The 21,990-nt window shown below is 44.5% G+C and overlaps 1 protein-coding gene across 1 annotated transcript in view; it reads right to left on the reverse strand.

Annotated features, from left to right (window-relative positions):
- Positions 1–538: 538 nt before the first annotated feature.
- The window catches only part of LOC136626702 (zinc finger protein 420-like), a 44,438-nt gene continuing 22,986 nt past the window's right edge, over positions 539–21,990 (reverse strand). Inside the window, exons 8-13 of the mRNA XM_066601716.1 lie at positions 14,338–14,448; positions 13,663–13,842; positions 13,450–13,573; positions 13,303–13,367; positions 12,072–12,174; positions 539–2,414 (exon numbers count right to left, since the gene is read on the reverse strand). Of these exons, the coding sequence (XP_066457813.1) occupies positions 1,297–2,414; positions 12,072–12,174; positions 13,303–13,367; positions 13,450–13,573; positions 13,663–13,842; positions 14,338–14,448 (1,701 nt within the window). The 3' untranslated portion in view covers positions 539–1,296. The remainder of the gene's footprint in view (positions 2,415–12,071; positions 12,175–13,302; positions 13,368–13,449; positions 13,574–13,662; positions 13,843–14,337; positions 14,449–21,990) is intronic.

Raw genomic sequence — 21,990 nt, forward strand, 5'->3', positions numbered from 1 at the left:
TGGAGGACATTTTTGGACAATGGAGTGCTTGGATCACGTCTCTTCTTAATACTTTGACTATTATAGTAATTGCTTTTGTAGTAGTAGGTTGTTGTGTACTACCTTGTATACGCCGCATATTGGCGAAATCTGCTGAAAAGGTGATGCTCACTATGATAGCACAAAATGGTATGTATGCCCAGCTCTTATGTTCACCCAGCTATGATTATTCTTGTATTGGTCAGAACAATCGTGAAATGTAATATAAAGGCTGGCAGACATCACTAGGATGGACTGAAGTACTTCAAATATTTACTGTTGTTCGGGGACAAGATAAGAAACAAAAAGGGGAAATGTCATGGAATATAAAGTGTTAAGTTTCAAAATGCAATAAGTGTTTCTTACCTTGTATTGGACTATTGACCCTTAAATAGAAAACTAAAACCTATCCTTTGTAGTGCCGGGAACTAGGATTTTAAGATAAGAAGTCAACAGACAAATTAAATAAGGCTGAGCTATGTTAACAGAGAAGACACACAACTATTGCAGAACTATTGTCTAATGCAACAGCAATATCCTGACTTAAATAATTTCTATGTCTGAGACGGGCCTTAAGAGCTTTGAGACTATTTGGTAGATGTCAATAAGCCTTATGATCAATAAGCTTTGTCACCTATTTAACACTAGTCTTTGTACCAAGTAACTTTGTATACGCCTTCTTCTTCCTGTATAAGAGTTGGTAATGTTGATAATAAAGTAGAATTCGTTGAGTTCTCATGGAGAAGTGTCTTGACATAACATGGAGTGATTTCATGCTATTGATAGATATTTGCTAGCAAATCTTCTCATCACGGGCTTCCATATGTACCAATTTGGCACCTGGTAATGAGGTCATCAGATCGGTACCGGTGTAGTCCGATAACACCTGTGAGCTATTCAAGTTTAAGATGGTGTGACTTGTTGGTAAAAAAAAAATTACCAGTACATGACTATGACTTCTCTCGAGTGAATTTTTTGATTCTGGTTTCCGAACAAAAACTTTTTCCACATTCTGAACATGAAAATGGCTTCTCTCCAGTGGTAGTTTTTTCATGGTTAATAAGATTGAATTTCTGATTAAAACATTTCCCACATTATGAACATGAAAATGGATTCTCTTCAGTGTGAATTCTTTGATGTATAACAAGTTCTGATTTCCAAGTAAAACATTTTCCAAATTCAGAACATAAATATGGTTACTTCCCTGTGTGAATTCTCTGATGTCTAACGAGTTCTGACTTCCGGTAAAACTTTTCCACATTCTGAACATGAAAATGGCTACTCAACTGTGTGACTTCTCTGATGTCTAACAAGAATTGATTTCTGGTTAAAACATTTCCCACATTGTGAACATGAGAATGGCTTCTCCCCTGTGTGAATTTTCTCATGTGAAACCAGATGTGCTTTCTCCATAAAAGATTTTCCACATTGTGAACATGAAAATGGCTTCTTCCCTGTGTGTATGTTCTGATGTCTAACAAGAACAGATTTCTGGTTAAAACATTTTCCACATTCTGAACATGAAAATGGCTTCTCCCCTGTGTGAATTCTTTGATGTGTAACAAGAACAGATTTCTGGTTAAAACATTTCCCACATTCTGAACATAAAAATGGCTTCTTCCCTGTGTGAATTAGCTCATGTGAAACCAGTTGTAATTTCTGGTTAAAACATTTCCCACATTCTGAACATGAGAAGGGCATCTCACATGTGTGAGTTTTCTGATGTCTAACAAGAACTGATTTATGCTTAAAACATTTCCCACATTCTGAACATGAATATGGCTTCTCCCCTGTGTGAATTCTTTGATGTATAACAAGAATTGATTTACGGTTAAAACATTTCCCACATTCTGAACATGAAAATTGTTTCTCCCCTGTGTGAATCATCTCATGTAAAACCAGATGTGCTTTCTCCTTAAAACATTTCCCAGATTCTGAACATAAAAATGGCTTCTCCCCTGTATGAATTTTCTGATGTGAAACAAGAATTGATTTACGGCTAAAACATTTCCCACATTCTGAACATGAAAATTGTTTCTCCCCTGTGTGAATTATCTCATGTAAAGCCAGATTTGCTTTCTCCTTAAAACATTTTCCACATTCTGAACATGGAAATGGCTTCTCCCCTGTGTGAATTTTCTGATGTCTAACAAGAGTTCTTTTATCGTTAAAACCTTTCCCACACTCTGAACATAAATATGGCTTCTCTCTTCTGTGAACTCTTTCATGTTCAACATTCCTTCTATAAATGTTATTTTGCTTTGCAGTCTGTGATGAATCAGAAGATTGTATCAGCTCAAGATAATTAGATAATGGATCTTTGCTGTGAAGACCTGATGATATATCTGGGATAATGTCAGGCTCTCCATATGCATCTCGGGTAATACTTTGATTATCTGAAGATATCAAGAAGAAAAAAGTTAGCCAGCGGCACACTGTAGATAACCACTTAGTGGGGAAAGAAACACAAATTTTTGTGCAAGCTACCAAATAACCATTCCCCACCCCCGGGTCTCCAATGATGAATCCAGCAATAGTGAAAAGTGTGGAATTTAGAAACTCATATCCACTTCAGATAGTTTAACAAATAAGTCCAAAAGGTTTATTTTCACTCCCTAGTACAAGATAAATATGCAATGTTTTGACCTAAATGGTCTTTGCCAAGCTTCAGCTCCTGCTACCATCCTCTGCCAAGAATAAATGTAATTTTAATATTTTTGAATAATATAACCTGAAGGGCCCATTCACAGAGCCGTATACTCAGGCTGCTCGCTGTCCATGTCAATCAGTGAAATAGAATTACCATTAAGATATAACCTTTATTTAATATAAGATAGGTAAGGTAAAACCACTCCAATAAACAAACATCACCAAGAGGAATATATCTCAGTAATATATGCATTACTAGTGGAGAAAGAAAGAAGAAAAATCACTGATGCAATGGCGCAACATTTTGCATAGACGTACATAAGCTTGAAGTTTTGAGGGAAAATTTATTTTCCTTAAAGGGGTGGTCTCGCGAAACCAAGTGGGGTTATACACTTCCGTATGGCCATATTAATGCACTTTGTAATGTACATTGTGCATTAAATATGAGCCATACAGAAGTTATTCCACTTACCTGCTCCGTTGCTAGCGTCCTCGTCTCCATGGTTCCGTCTAAATTCGCTGGCAGCTTGCTTTTTTAGACGCGCTTGCGCAGTCCGGTCTTCTCCATTCAGCACGAGCCGCTTCAGTGTGCTCCCCGCTACAGCTCTTCTGCGCATGCGCAGACGAGCTGTCACTGCTCGGGAGCGCGCTGAAGCGGCCATTCTGCACCATCCTCTGTTAGAGGAAGGTGCAGAAACTGGAGCTGCCCAGCGGAGAAGCCCAGCCCAGCCCAGCAGCCCCGAGAAGCCTCCCAGGTAAGTGATTTGTCGGGGGGGGGGCTGCCGCTGCGCCGGGGGGGCTGTCGCTGCGCCGGGGGGGCTGTCGCTGCGCCGGGGGGGCTGTCGCTGCGCCGGGGGGGCTGTCGCTAGGCCGGGGGGGGCTGTCGCTAGGCCGGGGGGTGCTGCCGCTGTGATGGGGGGGCTGTCGCTGCGCCGGGGGGGCTGTCGCTGCGCCGGGGGGGCTGTCGCTGCGCCGGGGGGGCTGTCGCTAGGCCGGGGGGGGCTGCCGCTGTGATGGGGGGGCTGTCGCTGCGCCGGGGGGGCTGTCGCTGCGCCGGGGGGGCTGTCGCTAGGCCGGGGGGGGCTGCCGCTGCGCCGGGGGGCTGTCGCTAGGCCGGGGGGGGCTGCCGCTGTGATGGGGGGGCTGTCGCTAGGCCGGGGGGGGCTGCCGCTGCGCCGGGCTGCGCCGGGGGGGCTGTCGCTGCGCCGGGGGGGCTGCCGCTGTGATGGGGGGGCTGTCGCTAGGCCGGGGGGGGCTGCCGCTGCGCCGGGCTGCGCCGGGGGGGCTGTCGCTAGGCCGGGGGGGGCTGCCGCTAGGCCGGGGGAACTAGCGCTGGGCTCCGGGGCCTTCACCTGGGCTGAGGGTCTAGCGCTGGGGAGCCGGGGGCTAGCGCCGGTTACCTGCTGTCTGGTCGGCGGCTGCGGGGCGTCTGGTCGGCGGCTGCGATGCGTCCGGTTGCCATGGAGACACAGCTGGCAGCGTCTCGGGAGCGCGCACGTCGGGCTGCAGCGAGCGACGGGGAAAGAGCCGGCGGCCATCTTGAGGAAACTTTTATAAGTTGCTGAAACGCTGGAACGGTAAGTACGAACCAGCTAGAAATGTCATTTACAGGGGGGCTTTGTAATGTATGTTTAATGGGGGGGACTGGGCAAAAAAAAAAATTAACTGCTTCCTCGAGACATCTCCTTTAAATGAAAGCCAGCAAATATTTGCTGGCTTTCATTTAACCCCTTAAGGACTAGACACTTTTTAGGGATTTTACCCATATGGTGGTTTTACTGCCCTATTTTCTTTTTCTTTAGCTACCAAAGTTAATGTTGCGGCATTTTTTTCCCTGTGACATATAGGGATATTTTTTTAATAACTTTTTGACTGACTTTTTTTCATTTTTTAGTTTTATTGGGGTTAAAAGGTAAAAAAAAAAATTTTTTTTACATTTCGATGTAATTTTTTAAAACATTAGTATATGTATGCTAAAATTAAGTATGGGAAAGGGTTCCTCATTTTGTTTTGAACATTTTGATATATAAAATGTATGGTTTTGCATATGGTGATGGTTTTGGTTGGCATTGGTTTTTGATATTTTCTTTCTTATGTATGGAAACTAGAGTAGTTTTAAAGGATTTATAGTAGACTAGCTGATATACCCAGCTTTTCCCAAGTTAATTTGAAAGGGTTGTTTACGTGTTGTTTGCACGGAAAATTTTATGAAGTCAAAGTTACTTTAGAGTAACCGAGGAATAAAATATGTATACATATAGAGGAGCATTAGATTCTTCTCAGGCTGCATGTATAGATGTCAGTCTGCAGAATGTGCCATCCCTCCCTCTCTCCTCATTTAGGACTTAAAGAATGCTCATGCCAAATTTCACTCTTGTACAACACCAGGAAGTTACATTACATAAGGGTGTACTTACTTCTGCAATTAGCATTGAATAATCGAGTTGTGACCCAATTACTTTTTGTATTTAGGACCTAAAAAATGGTTGTGCCAAATTTCATGTTTCTATGATACCGGGAAGTTACATTACATAGGAGGTCAATACTTTTGCACTTAGCATTGAATAATCAATCATGTTTGTACAACAGCGGGAAGTTAGAGAATAAGATTTGGTACATAGGGGTGCCAATACTTTTGCACTTAGCATTGACTATTTGGGTTGTGACACTCTTTACTTTTCGTATTTAGGATCTAAAGAATGCTCCGGCCAAATTTCATGTTTGTACGACATCGGGAAGTTAAAGAATTAGATTTGGTACATTACACAGGGATGCCAATATTTTTTCAATTAGCATTGAATTTTCGAGTTGTGACCCATTTACTTTTCCTATTTAGGACATAAAGAATGCTTGTGCGACACTGAGAAGCTAGAGAATTAGATTTGGTACATTACACAGGGGTGCTAAAAACTTTGCACTTACCATTCAATAATCGAGTTGTGACCCCTTTACTTTTCCTATTTAGGACCTAAAGATTGGTTGTGCCAAATTTCATGTTTGTATGACAACGGGAAGTTAGAGAATTAGTGGCGAGTCAGTCAGTGAGGGCTTTCACCTTTTTATTTATTTTAGGCCGCCTGCAGATGGCCGGGTCGGATCCGGCTGCAAGAATTCTCGCAGCGGGACCCGACCTGAGCGTCTGCAGAGAGCGGCACAGGCACTCACCTCTCTCGCGGCCCCAGCTATTTCATGTGCCGGCTGCCGGGCAGTCGGCGCAGAGCGGAGCCGGCGGTCGGGGAGTGACGTTTCTGTGCGGGGCTCTGTGAAAAATAAAGCATGCCGCGATTTTTTTGACGGCAATCCTATGGCAGGTTCGACGGGCGGAAATCCCGCCGTGGAATTTCCGCCCGTCTGTAGGCGGCATATATATATATATGTTACTTTGGTTTCACAGTTCTGTGAACTAAACATTGGAGCCCCTCCAGGAAGAGTACGGAAGCCGTGCCTGGTATAATATATATATATACACTACCGTTCAAAAGTTTGGGGTCACATTGAAATGTCCTTATTTTTGAAGGAAAAGCACTGTACTTTTCAATGAAGATAACTTTAAACTAGTCCTAACTTTAAACAAATGCACTCTATACATTGCTAATGTGGTAAATGACTATTCTAGCTGCAAATGCCTGGTTTTTTGTGCAAAATCTACAAAGGTGAATAGAGGCCCATTTCCAGCAACTATCACTCCAGTGTTCTAATGGTACAATGTGTTTGCTCATTGGCTCAGAAGGCTAATTGATGATTAGAAAACCCTTGTGCAATCATGTTCACACATCTGAAAACAGTCTAGCTCGTTACAGAAGCTACAAAACTGACCTTCCTGTTAGCAGATTGAGTTTCTGGAGCATCACATTTGTGGGGTCAATTAAACGCTCAAAATGGCCAGAAAAAGAGAACTTTCATCTGAAACTCGACAGTCTATTCTTGTTCTTAGAAATGAAGGCTATTCCATGCGAGAAATTGCTAAGAAATTGAAGATTTCCTACAACGGTGTGTACTACTCCCTTCAGAGGACAGCACAAACAGGCTCTAACCAGAGTAGAAAAAGAAGTGGGAGGCCGCGTTGCACAACTAAGCAAGAAGATAAGCACATTAGAGTCTCTAGTTTGAGAAACAGACGCCTCACAGGTACCCAACTGGCATCTTCATTAAATAGTACCCGCAAAACACCAGTGTCAGCATCTACAGTGAAGAGGCGGCTGCGGGATTTTGGGCTTCAGGGCAGAGTGGCAAAGAAAAAGCCATATCTGAGACTGGCCAATAAAAGAAAAAGATTAAGATGGGCAAAAGAACACAGACATTGGACAGAGGAAGACTGGAAAAAAGTGTTGTGGACGGATGAATCCAAGTTTGAGGTGTTTGGATCACAAAGAAGAACGTTTGTGAGACGCAGAACAAATGAAAAGATGCTGGAAGAATGCCTGACGCCATCTGTTAAGCATGGTGGAGGTAATGTGATGGTCTGGGGTTGCTTTGGTGCTGGTAAGGTGGGAGATTTGTACAGGGTAAAAGGGATTCTGAATAAGGAAGGCTATCACTCCATTTTGCAACGCCATGCCATACCCAGTGGACAGCGCTTGATTGGAACCAATTTCATCCTACAACAGGACAATGACCCTAAACACACCTCCAAATTGTGCAAGAACTATTTACAGCAGAAGCAGGCAGCTGGTATTCTATCGGTAATGGAGTGGCCAGCGCAGTCACCAGATCTGAACCCCATTGAGCTGTTGTGGGAGCAGCTTGACCGTATGGTACGGCAGAAGTGCCCATCCAACCAATCCAACTTGTGGGAGATGCTTCTAGAAGCGTGGGGTGCAATTTCACAAGCTTACCCCAACAAATTAACAGCTAGAATGTCAAAGGTGTGCAATGCTGTAATTGCTGCAAAAGGAGGATTCTTTGACGAAAGCAAAGTTTGATGTAAAAACAATGTTATTTCAAATACAAATCATTATTTCTAACCTTGTCAATGTCTTGACTCTATTTTCTATTCATTTCACAACGCATGGTGGTGAATAAGTGTGACTTTTCATGGAAAACACAAAATTGTTTGGGTGACCCTAAACTTTTGAACGGTAGTGTATATAATTTTTATTCTGCAATCTTGTTTTACTTGTGTATTTAATTATGGTTTTTTTTTTTTACTATCTATGCCCCCCCATTACGTCATACAAGACCTCTGGGGGACATTCACATTTTTTTTTACATTTTTCCACTGTAGCTGGGGCATCCATAGGACCCTCAGTTACAGGAGAAAACATTCCCCTGTAGTGACAATAGTCTCTGTCCAAGCTGGTTAGGGTCTACTACGACCCTGTAGCTCTGCTGCAGCAGGGAATCCTAGTGGTCACGTGACTCCCGGGCTACTGTAGTTGAAGTTATACTTCCACTTTCAGTTTTTAGTACACAGCGCTCATTGAGCTCTGTGTATTCAGAGAAGGAGAAGGCAAAAAGGGTTAAAAAACCCTTTTGCCTTCTCCTCTGGGTTATCATCTGTTACTAACAGCTGACAACGCGTCCTGCTTCTAATTCATTACAGAAGAAGGAGGCTTTAATCCCCGCCGTACTTTTGCTTATGGCTGGGATTAAATCCCGGGACCAAGCGCTGTATATTTACAGTGCTTGTTCCTAAATGGGTTAAAGAAAACACATTTTCCCTCAAAACTTGAAGCTTACGTACGTCTGTCCAAAAAGCTTGCACCATTATATCAGGGGTTTTTCTTCTTTCCTTCTGCACTTCTACACTGACCAACCCTACCAGGTTGCACAGTCACTGATCTGGCAGCACCAGGACTAGAAATGTACGCAACTTTTTTCACTAATCACTAAAAGCCATTACCCACTGCATCTACATTCGGCTCTTCTCCACTCCGGATCCTCATCAGATTAGCTCCACCTCCTTCCTTTTTTCACCACTGCATCTATCCCATACATTACTAGTAGACTTATCCGCTTTGTACAGGTGTATTTCATTTAACTATTTGTTATCTGTGTGTGGTTAAACGTTTTTTTGTTTTCTACTGATATGAAACCAACATAATGAAGTACAGTCTGCTGACAGCAAGTAAAGAATAACAGCAGAAATGTTATGACTTCTCGCAGTGGCGTCTCAAAAGAGATTTTAATTAAAGGGGTTGTCTGGTTACTGAACAATCCCGCTTCAATAAGACTCCCTCAATCCAGGATCCAGCGCTGCACCCCCCTCTGGTTCCAGTGATTGCTGTGGCAAATTATGTCACAGACAACCAGGGTACCGTGCCAGACAATGAGGATATGCAGAATCACCACTGGTTATTCTGGCATTGGTGCTCAGATCCTGAGGAACGTGACGCTGTAGCCTGTCATTGGCTGCAGCAGTCACCTGATTTCCTGTGACATCATAGTTCACAACAATCACCGGGACCACAGTGGGTCTGCAGCGCTGGATCCCGGTGACTGTGGAGAAGTAAATACAATTTACTATAATAATACAGAGAGTCTTATTGAAGTCGGGTTGTCCAGTAAGGGAAAAGGCCCTTAAATATTTGCATTTGTATTCTGATTTTATGTACGTATTACAAATGGTAGTCCTAAAGAGCCGAAACCCGGTCTAAAGCCTTCCGAAGGACCTGATTTACCAATGTGGCAAATTTGGTGCAGATTGGTCCAGTCATTTGACCGTTAGTTTGTTTTCCGACTTGTTACAAATATGTTGAGAATGGCAGATCTTATATCCTGAAGCTGGATGTAAAACCTTTCAAAGCTTCTGATTTAACTGTGTGGGGAATTTGATGCATATTAGTCTAGTTGTTTGATCGTGCATATAGAACAAACAACAGAAATTCATTTACAGATATTATATACTTCTGCATCTTGTTATCTGGGTCAGTTTTTCCCTGTTATATATTCTGTTATCTGGGTCAGTTTTCACCGTAATGCATTCTGTTATCTGGGTCAGTGTATCCATGTTCTGGATTCTGCTATGTGGCCATATATGTCTTCATGTTATGTATTCTGTTGTATGGGTATAAATAATTCTGCTCTGCATTCCTTTATCTGGCTATAGGTCTGTGTTCTGGATTCCATTATGTGGGTCTATGTCTCTTTGTACTGGATTCTGTTATCTGGATATGTTTCTATATTCTATTAGCATGCAGTAACTCAATGCCAGAAGTAATAGTATCCTAGTCACACAATCACTGTGACAGATTAGATGTTTTGTTCAGGGGGCTCAGGTATTGAAACTCCTACCAATTGCTAAAACGAAGGGGCAGATGTGCTCAGCCAACTGGTGCGCACCTCCAGCTGTGATTGACAAGTGTTGTGTAAGGGGTTAAACATCCATGTACTATAATATACATATTTATTATTTCTGTATCTTATGTTCCCGCCAGGCAGGACCTTCAGTGAGAGGTCACATGACTTTGTTCACTCTAATCTTTTATGTTGTTATGAACTGACAGGACCTAATCTGCACCCTGATTGGTTAAAGGCCTGTGTACTAAGAAGCTAAAGAGAGGTCTTGTTCCCGGGCTCCGGTGGGACTTAGCAGTTTCAGAGAGTGCAGGAAAGAGAGAGATTGAGCTAGTGGAGCTGTAGCAGAGTGGACCTGCGGCTGGACTTGTGTGGATGTGAGTTGGTGAGCCTCAGAGGAACAATTCAGGATTTGCAAACTAAGGCTGTCTGCACAGAGAAAGTTATATGAGAGAAAGTGTGTAAGGCGAGAATAAACCAGGCATTCTAGTAGTTTTGAGATGAAAAGAAGGATTGAGATAGGTTGTTAGTTGGCAGCATCAGTCGAGTCAAGGGTCTTTTCTTTTAGCAGATAGAATATAATGGAGTATTTGAATGAGGAGGGGAAATGCCAGAGGTCAGAGGGAGGTTGAATATGGTGGTGAGGTTGGTAATGACAGCCAGGGAGAGGGACTAGAGAAGGAGTGAGGGGAGAGGGTCGCTAGCACAGGTGGTGGGGTGAGCAGTGGAGAGCAATCTGGAGACTTCTTCCTCTGTCATTGGTTATAGTATAGATAGTGAGTGAAGGATTCAGTGCTGAAGAGACCAGGATCGGGCGTAGCTGTGCAGTTTTCAGAGATCTCTTTTCAGATGTTTCCGATTTTCCTTCTTTTTTTCTTTCTAGCTCTCTAGCATTGAGATCTGTCATGTGGGCCTGTTCTTTAGGGCTGAGGAGGGAGTGAAATGTATCAAAAAAAAAGTTGTTTGGGGTTGTGCGATAGTGAGTAGATGAGGGAGGGACAAGTAAGTTTGTTTGGCACAGTGGAGGGCGATGTTGTATCTTCTAAGCATACATTTGAAGTGCAGGAAGTAAGTGGGCTGCTTTGACTTTCTCCACAGCCGCTCAGCACACCTAGGGAAACACCAGATGAAGCACGTTTGGGGTGTGAGCCAAGGTTGCCGTGGTCTGAGGTGGACGGGTTTGGGTCACAGAGGGTGCCGCTTTATTTAGGACGCATCTGAGGGGTGGTGGAGTAGTATTTGGCAGCTAGATTGGGGCAGGAGAGGGGAGAGATGGGGGACAGGGAGGACTGTAAGGTCTCAGCTAACTGTTTGGTGCGGATAGTCTGGAGGTCCCTAGAGATGCTAGGGTGCCTGATAGAGAAAGAGAGGAGGTTGTGATCTGAGACTGGGTGGGGGAGTTAGCAAAATGGGAGGCAGAGCAGAGGCAGAGGAAAATTAGGTTGAGAGTGTTGCCATCTCTGTGATAGGGATCATCTGAGAGTTGTGATAGGCCAAGGGAGGAGGTGAGCATTAAAAACTAGGAGATGGATGGGGAGGTGGGATAATTAGTGGGAATGTTGAAGTCACTGAGGCTAAAGGTTGGGATTTTACAGGATAGGAAGTGGGGGAGCCAGGCGGCAAATTGATTGAGGAATAGGTGTATGGGACCTGGAAGGCGGTAGATAACAGTTACACGCAGGTACAGTGGGCGGAAGAGTCATAGGGTATGGACTTCGAACAATGATTACTCACCAGGTGAGCGATGGAACTGAGGGAATGATCCGTAAGGTGAAGTTCAATGGAAGGAGAATGCCTACTCCTCCGCCGCACCAGTCCTCTGATCTGGGGGTGTGCGAGAATTGCAGGCCAACTGTGCAGTGGGGGAGGTAGAATCGAACTGTTGTATCCATGTTTCGGTGAGGGCAAGCAGGTTGAGACGTTTGGTGGTGAATAGGTCGTAGATAGTAGGGAGTTTATTACATGCAGACTGGAGGTTCCATAGGGTGCATTCGAACAAGGAAGGAGGAGGGCATGTAATATACAAATAAAACATGGATGAAAATGTTTTAGTTGAATAGAGGGATGTACGGCTGAAGACCCGACAGCACAGAGCTTAAAGCACAAAACTGTTGTAGTCAGCGACTGAGGAAAAGTTGGGATGTTCTCTGCATTCAGTGGTTACTCACCTGGGGGGTCATCTGTAGGGATCCCCTTCTTACATGGCTGATCCCCCCTCATGTGTATCTCTGTAGCATCAATAAGGATCAGATCTTCATCCGGATTCACCAGCTGGGAAATAAATATTGTAAAAGTCATCACACAGTTGGAGAAGTCGTGTGGGAGGTTTTATATGGCCAGAAAAGGGCATTAATTAGTATGAGGAGCCGGAATGACATGACAGCAGTAGTGATCTGGGCCAAATAGCTGCCGGTCTCATGTATAATTCCGACCTGTTGCTTCTTTATTCCAACTAGAAGTCTCCAGAACCAGAAAATAGTGATAAGATGCGGAGATCTAATGTCTGCGGTCGGCTGTAATCCTGCCATCTCCAGCTTTCTCATTAAAGGCTCACTCCATCACAAATACAATTTCCATCCCTGCACTCCTCAGCTGATTATCACTCTGAATGTCCTATATACATTGCACTCACTTCCATGCAGCGCAGCCTTCTGTCTGATACTTATCTGACACCATCATGATTTTTAGATTTCTCCATGTTTTCTCTTCATCTACGCTCTAGGCTGGGCTGTGAATAGACTATTCCTAGACATTTCCATGTTTTCCCTTAGACCCATCCAGCTTTAGTACTTAGGGTCCTTGTCCTGACGGAAGATGGTTCTCCATCACAGTCCATCACAGTCTCACATCTTTGTCAGACTAAAGGTTTTCCTTTATAATTGACCTGTATTTACTGCCAACCATCTTTCCTTCCCCATGACGCGGCCACCATTGTGCTTCAGTGTAGGAATGGTGAATAGAAATAGTGGGAAGTGTTGGGTTTGCGCCACACATAACGTTTCCATGATAGCTAAAAAGTTCAGATTTAGTCTCATTTGATCAGAGAACCTTCTCCCATGTGTTTGGGGAGTCTTCCCCATGCTGTTTGCAAACGCCAAACATGTTTTCTTATGTTTCTCTTTAAACGATGGCTCTTTTCTAGGTGCTCTTCTATACAGCCGCACTATGTAGAGTTTATGGCTTATAGTCGTCCAATGGACAGATACTTCCATCATCTCTATGGAGATTTCTACTTATAGTGCCTTATGGACAGGTACTTCCATCTATTCTGTGTGATTTATACAAGAGGTCATTATGTGATTAAGCATTCCCTTTAAACAATTATAAATCCTATAACACGATTGGATAAAACAAGACATTCACGGCCGCAATACTGAAGACAGGAACTTTATGTCCTACCTGATCATCCTGTGGAAGAAGAGGACGGGGACATCTCTCCGCTGCTGTTCTCTTACTGGATCTACCTGGAGAAAACACAGACAGCCACTGAATTCATTCTCTGCATACAAATAATAAAGGCCGTGTGGATTTAGTCCTGTCTATTACCTGGTGGTGGGGGAGGCTGGTGGTCCTCCATCATGACGTCCTTGTACAGATCCTTGTGTCCTTCTAAATACTCCCACTCCTCCATGGAGAAATAGACAGTGACGTCCTGACACCTTATAGGAACCTGACAACACAATGATACTGTCATCACCCAGGCACGTTATACCGCCATAGCGTTACTGTATAATGTCCCAGCATTCCCAGCAGCATCACCTCTCCAGTCAGCAGCTCAATCATCTTGTTGGTGAGTTCTAGGATCTTCTGCTCATTGATCTCCTCCAGTATCAGGGGGTGAGGTGGAGGCCCTGTGATTGGGCTCAGGGGTCTTCCCCATCCATCAGACACCGGGGCCTGACAGCCTTTACTAGAAGTCTTCTTCACTACCGTGTAATCCTGTTTATGGGGAGATACATCCATAAATATCCCTTCAGACATTCCCAAAGTCCTTCATCTCTCCCGTCATATCATCTGTTATTAGACGGGTTGTCAGGTTTCATGATGAAAAAAAAATCAGCAATGCAGAGAAATTAAATAAAACAAGCTTCTGTATTCGATCTAATGCCGCCATTAAGATTCTACCCGCTGGACTTTGTTTAATCGACTGCAGTGATGACATCATGTTAACAACAGGCAACCGCCGCAGCGGAAAACAGATGAAAGCGTTTATCTTACAGTCGTGGGGATGGTTCCCACCACTCACTATTAGTGGGTGACATCAGATGTCATTGACAGCGACTGGTGTAAACTTCACTATCAATCAAATCTGACTTCCCTCACTGACAGTGAGCGGCGGCACCATCCACTTGGTATATTGAATACTTTTGGGTCAGGTCAACGTTTACAAACATAATAATGATGGAACGTGACGTCATCCCCAGAATCTCTCACCTCTCCTGTAAGCCGGAACAGTATCTCTAGGGTGAGGGTGAATATACTCTCCGCCATCTTGTCCCTCTTCCTCTCCATCCTTGTCGGGTCAATCAGGAATATTATCAGATATAGAAGATATCAGCTGAGGATCCTGAATGGGGAGAAGTCGAGACAATGTATCATCATATAACCCCCCCCCCCCATCCCCCCCATAATAATACAACTACTGGAGATAATAAGGGCAAATGTGTGAGGAGATATCAAAGGAGTTTTCCAGGCAAATACTATTCAGTAATCATCATCTGGATAGGTCATCAATAGTTGATCCTCGTCGATCTGCTGCTCAGCTGATTGTCTAGCCTGCAATAAATACAACAGTGACGGGCGTCCCACCCTACTCCACTGACAGCGGGCCAGACGATTAGCTGATTGCAAGGAATCCCAAGTGGTCGATTCCCGGCAATCAACTATTCATGACCAATCCTGAGGAGAGGTCATCAACAGTATTTGCTCAGAAAACCCCTTCAGAGTATGTTCACAGATAGAGGACGAACTGTCCAGATTGCTTTCCTCTGCTCGCCCCACCACCTGCGCTAGCGACCCTCTTTCCACACAACTCCTCTGGTTCTTTCTCCCTGGTGGTCATCTCCCATCTCACGACTATATTCAACTTCTCTCTGACCCCTGGCATCTTTCCCTCTTCTTTCAAACACGCTATCATATCCCCACTGCTGAAGAAACCGACTCTTGATTCGACCGATGCTGCAAACTACTGACCCATCTCCAACCTCCCCTTCATCTTAAAACTATTAGAACGCTTGGATTACTCCCACGTTATAAGCTATCTAGCAGAAAACTCTCTTCATCACCCCCTATAGTCCGACTTCTGCCCTCTGTAGTCAACAGAAACCGCCCCCACAAAAGTGTCAAGCAATCTCCTGATGGCTAAATCAAAGAGTGACTACTCCCTACTGATGCTCCTCAATCTCTCTGCAGAGTTTAACACTGTTTATCACAAAACCCCCTCTCAGTATGCTTCGCTCCATTGGACTAAAGGACACTGCCCTCTCCTGGTTCTCCTCCTACCTATCTGACTGCTCATTCAGCATCTGTTTTGCTGGCTCCCCTCCCCTCCTCTTTCTCTTGCTGTTGGGGTCCCCCAGGGCTTGGTCCTCGGCCCCCTCCTCTTCTCCATCTACATAGCCCCTATTGGACAAACCATCAGGAGATTTGGCTTTCAGTACCATCTCTATGCTGACGTCACTCAGTTATACACCTCTTCCCATGACATCACAGCAACATTCCTCCAGAACACCACTAACTGTCTGTCTCTAACACCATATCCTCTCTCTACCTAAAACTGAACCTCTCAAGAATTGACCTTCTGGTGTTTCTGCCCTCTACTAACCAACCTCATCCTGACATCTCCATCTCAGTGTATGGCACCATAACTCCCAGCTCGCTCGCTATTTGCGGGTTATAATCAACCCCGATCTCACCTTTACCCCATACATCCAATCTCGAGTGCGGACATGTGACCTGCTCCTCAAGAACATCGCAAGAATCAGCCCTTTTCTCACCGCGGATGCGCTAAAAATGCTCATTGTTGCCCTCATCCACTCTCTGCTTGATTATTACAACTCGTTGCTGATCGGCCTCTGCGGCACCAGACTCTACCCTCTCCAATCCATCCTGAATGCGGCAGCCAGATTCATCTTCCTGTCCAGCAGCTACTCGGACGCCTCTGCCCTGTGCCAGTCACTGCACTGGCTGCCCGTTAAATACAGAATTCAATTTAAACTCCTTACCTTCATCCACAAAGCTCTCCCCAGCACCACGCCGCCCTACATTGCCTCCCTCATCTCAATCCAGCACCCATTCTGCGCCCTCCACTCCACTAACAAAATCAGATTAAGCCCCCTTTAATTCGAACCTCTCATTCCCACCTACAAGACTTCTCCAGAGCAGCACCAGTCCTCTGGAACGCGCTACCAAAAAATATCCAGGCAATCACTGATACACTAAACTTCAGGCGTGCTCTAAAAACGCACCTCTTCAGGGAGGCATACCATATCCCCTAAACCAAACCCTTCTGTACTCTGCCTGATAACATGCTCCCTGACCTACTGACTGCAATCCCTAGCTGTAACCAACCGCCCCCTGCAGTCACACCAATTCGGCCACCATACGGCTTATGTCTGACCATTGTCTATGTGTATAGCATCCCTCACTCTCCATCTCACCATACTGTGCACATCTCCAGCCCCTTTACCTGTATCACCCCATTACCTGTAGTATGTAAGCTCATGGGAGCCCCTCACCCCTACTGTTTCCTTTAACTGATTATTAGCTGTAACCGTGGTTCCATTTCTGCTCCCCGGTTTTGTAAACAGAATATGTTGATGGTAAATAAATAAGATTATTATTATTGTTTGGATTCCTAAGATCCTCCCACCCCCTCCTAGTGCTGGAGACCCCACATACCTCCACCTGCAGCCGGACAGGAGCCGTGGGGTTGTTCTGTGCTTACAGGACCTGTGATGATGTCACCGTCATGTGATCAGTGTGTGGGAGGAGACAAAGGGGTCACATGACCAGGTCTCTCCGCTCAGTGGATGCAGAATTCTGCTGTGTGAGGATGTATTTAGCAAGTGTATGGAGTGGAGCCGAGCGTGTGTGAGACGGCGGAGCAGAGCTGAGCGTGTATGGAGTCATGCATGTTTTGCTTGGTGTTGCTTCATGCATTAGGTTCTAGGTAGGATTTCCTTGTCTGTTGGTGTGAACAGTGTCCTGTTCTCCTTATATGCAGTTTACATCCATGGTGAGCTAGGCCCCTCGGATCCAGCTTGTGGCCATCCCTATTAGGGCTCCACTTGCAGGCAGGACTCCCTGAGGTTTGAGTTGTCTTGTAGGAGTAGAGACTCACGAAACAATAAGGACCCTTGTCGTGGGTTAGTGAGCTTAAGTATTTTGGCCAAAGTACAAACCAATACCTCATACGTTCTTTAGCTATTCCATCTGCTTACAGGTGTTGGTAGTTTAGGTAAGTGTTTTGGTGTTTGACAGTCGTTGTTGGAGGTCTGCTCGCAAATCCCATTTGCAGTTCACTTTATGTTGTTTTGCAAATATTGCACACGAAGCAGATGTGACAAAAATAGTCACTGCATTATAGATGAAATTTATAATAAATGTCTGATTTCTATTGAAGATGCAGTGTTGTCTTTGGGAGGACAATGTTTAGAACATTAAAGGGGTTGTCCCGCGCCGAAACGGGTTTTTTTTTTTTAACCCCCCCCCCGTTCGGCGCGAGACAACCCCGATGCAGGGGTTAAAAAAACAACCCGCACAGCGCTTACCTGAATCCCGGCGGTCCGGCGTCTTCATACTTACCTGCTGAAGATGGCCGCCGGGATCCTCTGTCTCCGTGGACCGCAGGGCTTCTGTGCGGTCCATTGCCGATTCCAGCCTCCCGATTGGCTGGAATCGGCACGTGATGGGGCGGAGCTACACGGAGCCGGCATTCTACACGAGCAGCCCCATAGAAGACTGCAGAAGACCCGGACTGCGCAAGCGTGGCTAATTTGGCCATCGGAGGGCGAAAATTAGTCGGCTCCATGGGAACGAGGACGCCAGCAACGGAGCAGGTAAGTATAAAACTTTTTATAACTTCTGTATGGCTCATAATTAATGCACAATGTACATTACAAAGTGCATTAATATGGCCATACAGAAGTGTATAGACCCACTTGCTGCCGCGGGACAACCCCTTTAAGGCTTCCCTCAACCTACAAGATGTGATACAGTCCTCCAAAATAGAGATAACCTTAGAGAGATCAGTTATGGCACGATTTTCTTTGCACAAGTGGTGTCTAATAACAAAAATGTGTTACCTGAAGAAGTTTCAAGTTTACAACCAAATTTTAGAAAGTGTTGAGAAGGACACCTGGGGTATCAGCACAATATTTGTCCTAAATCTACTACTTGCAAGAATACGTAAAGATTGTGGGATATACTTGGCTATTACGGATGCTTTTAAACTGTCTTTAAGTCTGATGGATGTAGAGACTCCTCTGTGCAACATACCAAAGCAGAGTAATATGGTGCTGAAAGAGACTAACCTAATAGTATGGGAAGAATACATTATGGCTCATAGAGGTGAAGTGCTCAGTAGAATGCTGAAAGAGACTAAGCTAATAGTATGGGAGGAATACATTATGGCTCATAGAGGTGGAGGTGAAGCACTCAGTAGCACGCTGAAAGATATAACGGCAAATTATGGTTTGACGGAGGAGTTACGGTTCTCTTAGCTGGAGACTTTCGGCAAACTTTATCAGTTGTGTCCAGGGGAACATGAGTGACGAAGTAAGGTCATGTTTAAAATCTTCCTATTTGTGGCTTCACATTTAGAAGCTCGCCCTAATAACAAATATGAGAGTTCTCTTAAGAGGTGATGTGACTGATGGCCATTTTCAGAGATGTTACTTAAAATATCTTAACACCAAGCTTAGCCATAGTGGTGACATCTCTTACAGAATTCACTGCTAAGGTGCACCCCAACATCACTGACATCAAAGCGAAACCCATAGATTGGTTATGTGAGAGTGCAATTTTAACTCCCAGAAATGACAAAGCAGCTGCTATTAATGATCTTTTGTTGACATCATTCGAAGGAGAAGAAATGCAATATAAGTCTATGGAGTCAGTACTGCAAACCGATGATGCAGTAAACCATCCTGTGAAATTCCTAAACACCCTCAACCTAGCCGATCTCCCCCTACATGGCTTCATTCTTAGGATTAGCACCCCACTTATGATAGTAAGGAACCCTCTGAAATGATGTAATGGCATCAGACAGCAAATAAAAGTTCTCCTTTGAAATGTTTTCGAGGCCACAGTAATCACTGGATGTACTAAAAGGGAAATGGGATTTGTGCCACAATAAAGGACTATCAACACCTTTGTGAAAACTCATGGGCCTACTGAGATTCCAAAAGGATGACAGGTGAATTGAAGACGACAAATCTTGAACTTTGTTTATCGCAGTATTCTCTGAACCCTCATGTGAGAAGGAAACATGGAAATGTGCAGATAGACATCCGTTGAGATTGTGATTGCAAGAAAATCCCCTTGTTGAAGAATGGCAATCAGTCATAGAATGGACTTTCTCTTGAGCTTCTTTTTCAGTAGAAATGATTAAAATAAGTGAAATCAATGATCAGATGCTATCCCTGCTTCGCAGCTTGTGGACTGAAAATGTCTTTGAGTATACTCCTGAACCCTTGTGCTGGTCTGGAAGTAGTTGTAAATCTCCTTTTGAGACAAACTCTTGGATGAGAATCAAAATGACTGGATTTTGATTCCTGTATATCACAAACCGATCCAGTGGAAAGGAAACCAAGTCCATGGAATAACCTCTTTTAGTAATGAAGGACGCTTAAATGGGTTGTCCCGCGCCGAAACTGTTTTTTGTTTTTTTTTAACCCCCCCCCCCCCCCCCCCGTTCGGCGTGAGACAACCCCGATGCAGGGGTTAAAAAAACAAACTGGGTAGTACTTACCCGAATCCCGGCAGCCTGGCGTCTTCATACTCACCTGCTGAAGATGGCCGCCGGGATCTTCTACCTCCTTGGACCGCAGCTCTTCTGTGCGGTCCATTGCCGATTCCAGCCTCCTGATTGGCTGGAATCGGCACGTGACGGGGCGGAGCTACACGGAGGCGGCATTCTGCACGAGCGGCCCCATTGAAGACAGCAGAAGACCCGGACTGCGCAAGGGCGGCTAATTTGGCCATTAGAGGCCGAAAATTTGTCGGCACCATGGAGACGAGGACGCCAGCAACGGAGCAGGTAAGTATAAAACTTTTGATAACTTCTGTATGGCTCATAATTAATGCACAATGTATATTACAAAGTGCATTAATATGGCCATACAGAAGTGTATAGACCCACTTGCTGCCGTGGGACAACCCCTTTAATGCACAATGTACATTACAAAGTGCATTAATATGGCCATACAGAAGTGTATACCCCCACTTGCTGCCGTGGGACAACCCCTTTAAGCATTGGAGGAGGACCACATGTGAGAATTAGTCATTTGGCATCATAATTTTGAGGTTTTTGGAGCAGCCAGATTTCTTTGATAGTTGTGCGCCCGAGGTCTATATGGCCTTCAGTTAGTGAATTGTCCTCTAAAGCAAGCAGATCTCCTCAACTTGTTATAACAGGGACAAAATGAAGAATTTTTAGCTTGAGGGAAACTGATACCTTTAACCTCACTAAGAGACTTAAGACTGTCCTCAAGTTGTTGGCCAGAGACAGGATGAGTAAAAGGGGAGCACACAAAAATGTTTAGATCTTTGGAGGGGATATTCCCTAACCATTGTTTTATCCTTAATGCATGCCTGACATCTAGTGAGCGCCTCATTCTGGAAATCGGTTACAGCCAGCAAGTGAGTCATTAATAAGAAAGGAGCACACAAATTAAATAACCTGACAGACTAAGCTCTAGTGAGATCACATAACGTCAAAGAGGCCCACTCATCGTTTTTGTAGAAGTGTGTGATGTCACTGAGCCCCATCCTGATGATCTGGGCTCTTGTGAGATCATGTGATGCCATTGTACATGGTTCTCTAGCACGCAAATCTAGCTTAACTTACCTTAGCAGGAAGGATGTGCAGCCTTATACAAATGGATGATGCAATGAAAACTCCACCAGGGAGGCAGGTTAACATAATACTGAGAGACTGCAGGCGGTATGCAGCATAAACCCCAGAGGGAGTAGTCTTACCTGAGGAACAAATATACCAGCTGTGTACAGGGCCGAGATATACAGGTGGATCGAGGGACATGAGAACCCATGTATACAGATCCCTGATATAAGACACAAAATGTTCCAGAAGGACTTGTCTTCTATCTGATACAAGAAGTAAAGTGAATACGTAGTCTGTGTCCTTTTAGCTCCTTTAATATATATGTGTGGGGGGTTTCGGTTGTCTCTGCTAATTGATATATTTCTAATTAATGTCTTCCATTGAGAGCAGGGGTCAAGTGAATTAACCTATTCTGTGCTGCTGTGGGAGGTCCAGGAAATGTTTGATCTATCCCGTTAAATGATCTTTTTCAACACCAGAAAGTGTCCTAACAGATTCCACAAAGTCCGGGATCCTTGGTGTAATGCTGTGCTCACTATTCATGCCCATAACACCTACCGGCTCCCGCTCACCGCCAGAGGGCTGAGGAGATAGGTTAATGGGTAAAGAATACAGGAAGATCAGCCCAAATACAAGCATGGAAGGTTTACAAGCAAACCTTTATTAACTGCTGAAAAGCTCTGAGATGCAGTTCTATATATTAATGTAAAATACTCTATGCACATGGCTGCTATGTAGATGCGCTATCTGTTTCCTGTTTCCTACATGGATAACAGACATTGATTGGTAATAACAAACATTTCTTAAATGATTGTTGAACTTTGAACAAACTTGAGCTTACGTGATAGTCAATGTGATGACTGGCAAAAGTGCAAATCACTTTACTGCTTTTTATCAGCACAAAAACATCATTTTATGTAAAGTGCTGGCCACTAGTGGTTTCCCTTCCTTCAAGTCAGAAGACAGGAAGTGGGAGTGAATGTTGTCTCATTCTGCCTGCAGAATGGAGGAATGAGAGAAGC

The sequence above is a fragment of the Eleutherodactylus coqui genome, chromosome 4, assembly GCF_035609145.1.
Source record: "Eleutherodactylus coqui strain aEleCoq1 chromosome 4, aEleCoq1.hap1, whole genome shotgun sequence".
NCBI lineage: Eukaryota > Metazoa > Chordata > Amphibia > Anura > Eleutherodactylidae > Eleutherodactylus > Eleutherodactylus coqui.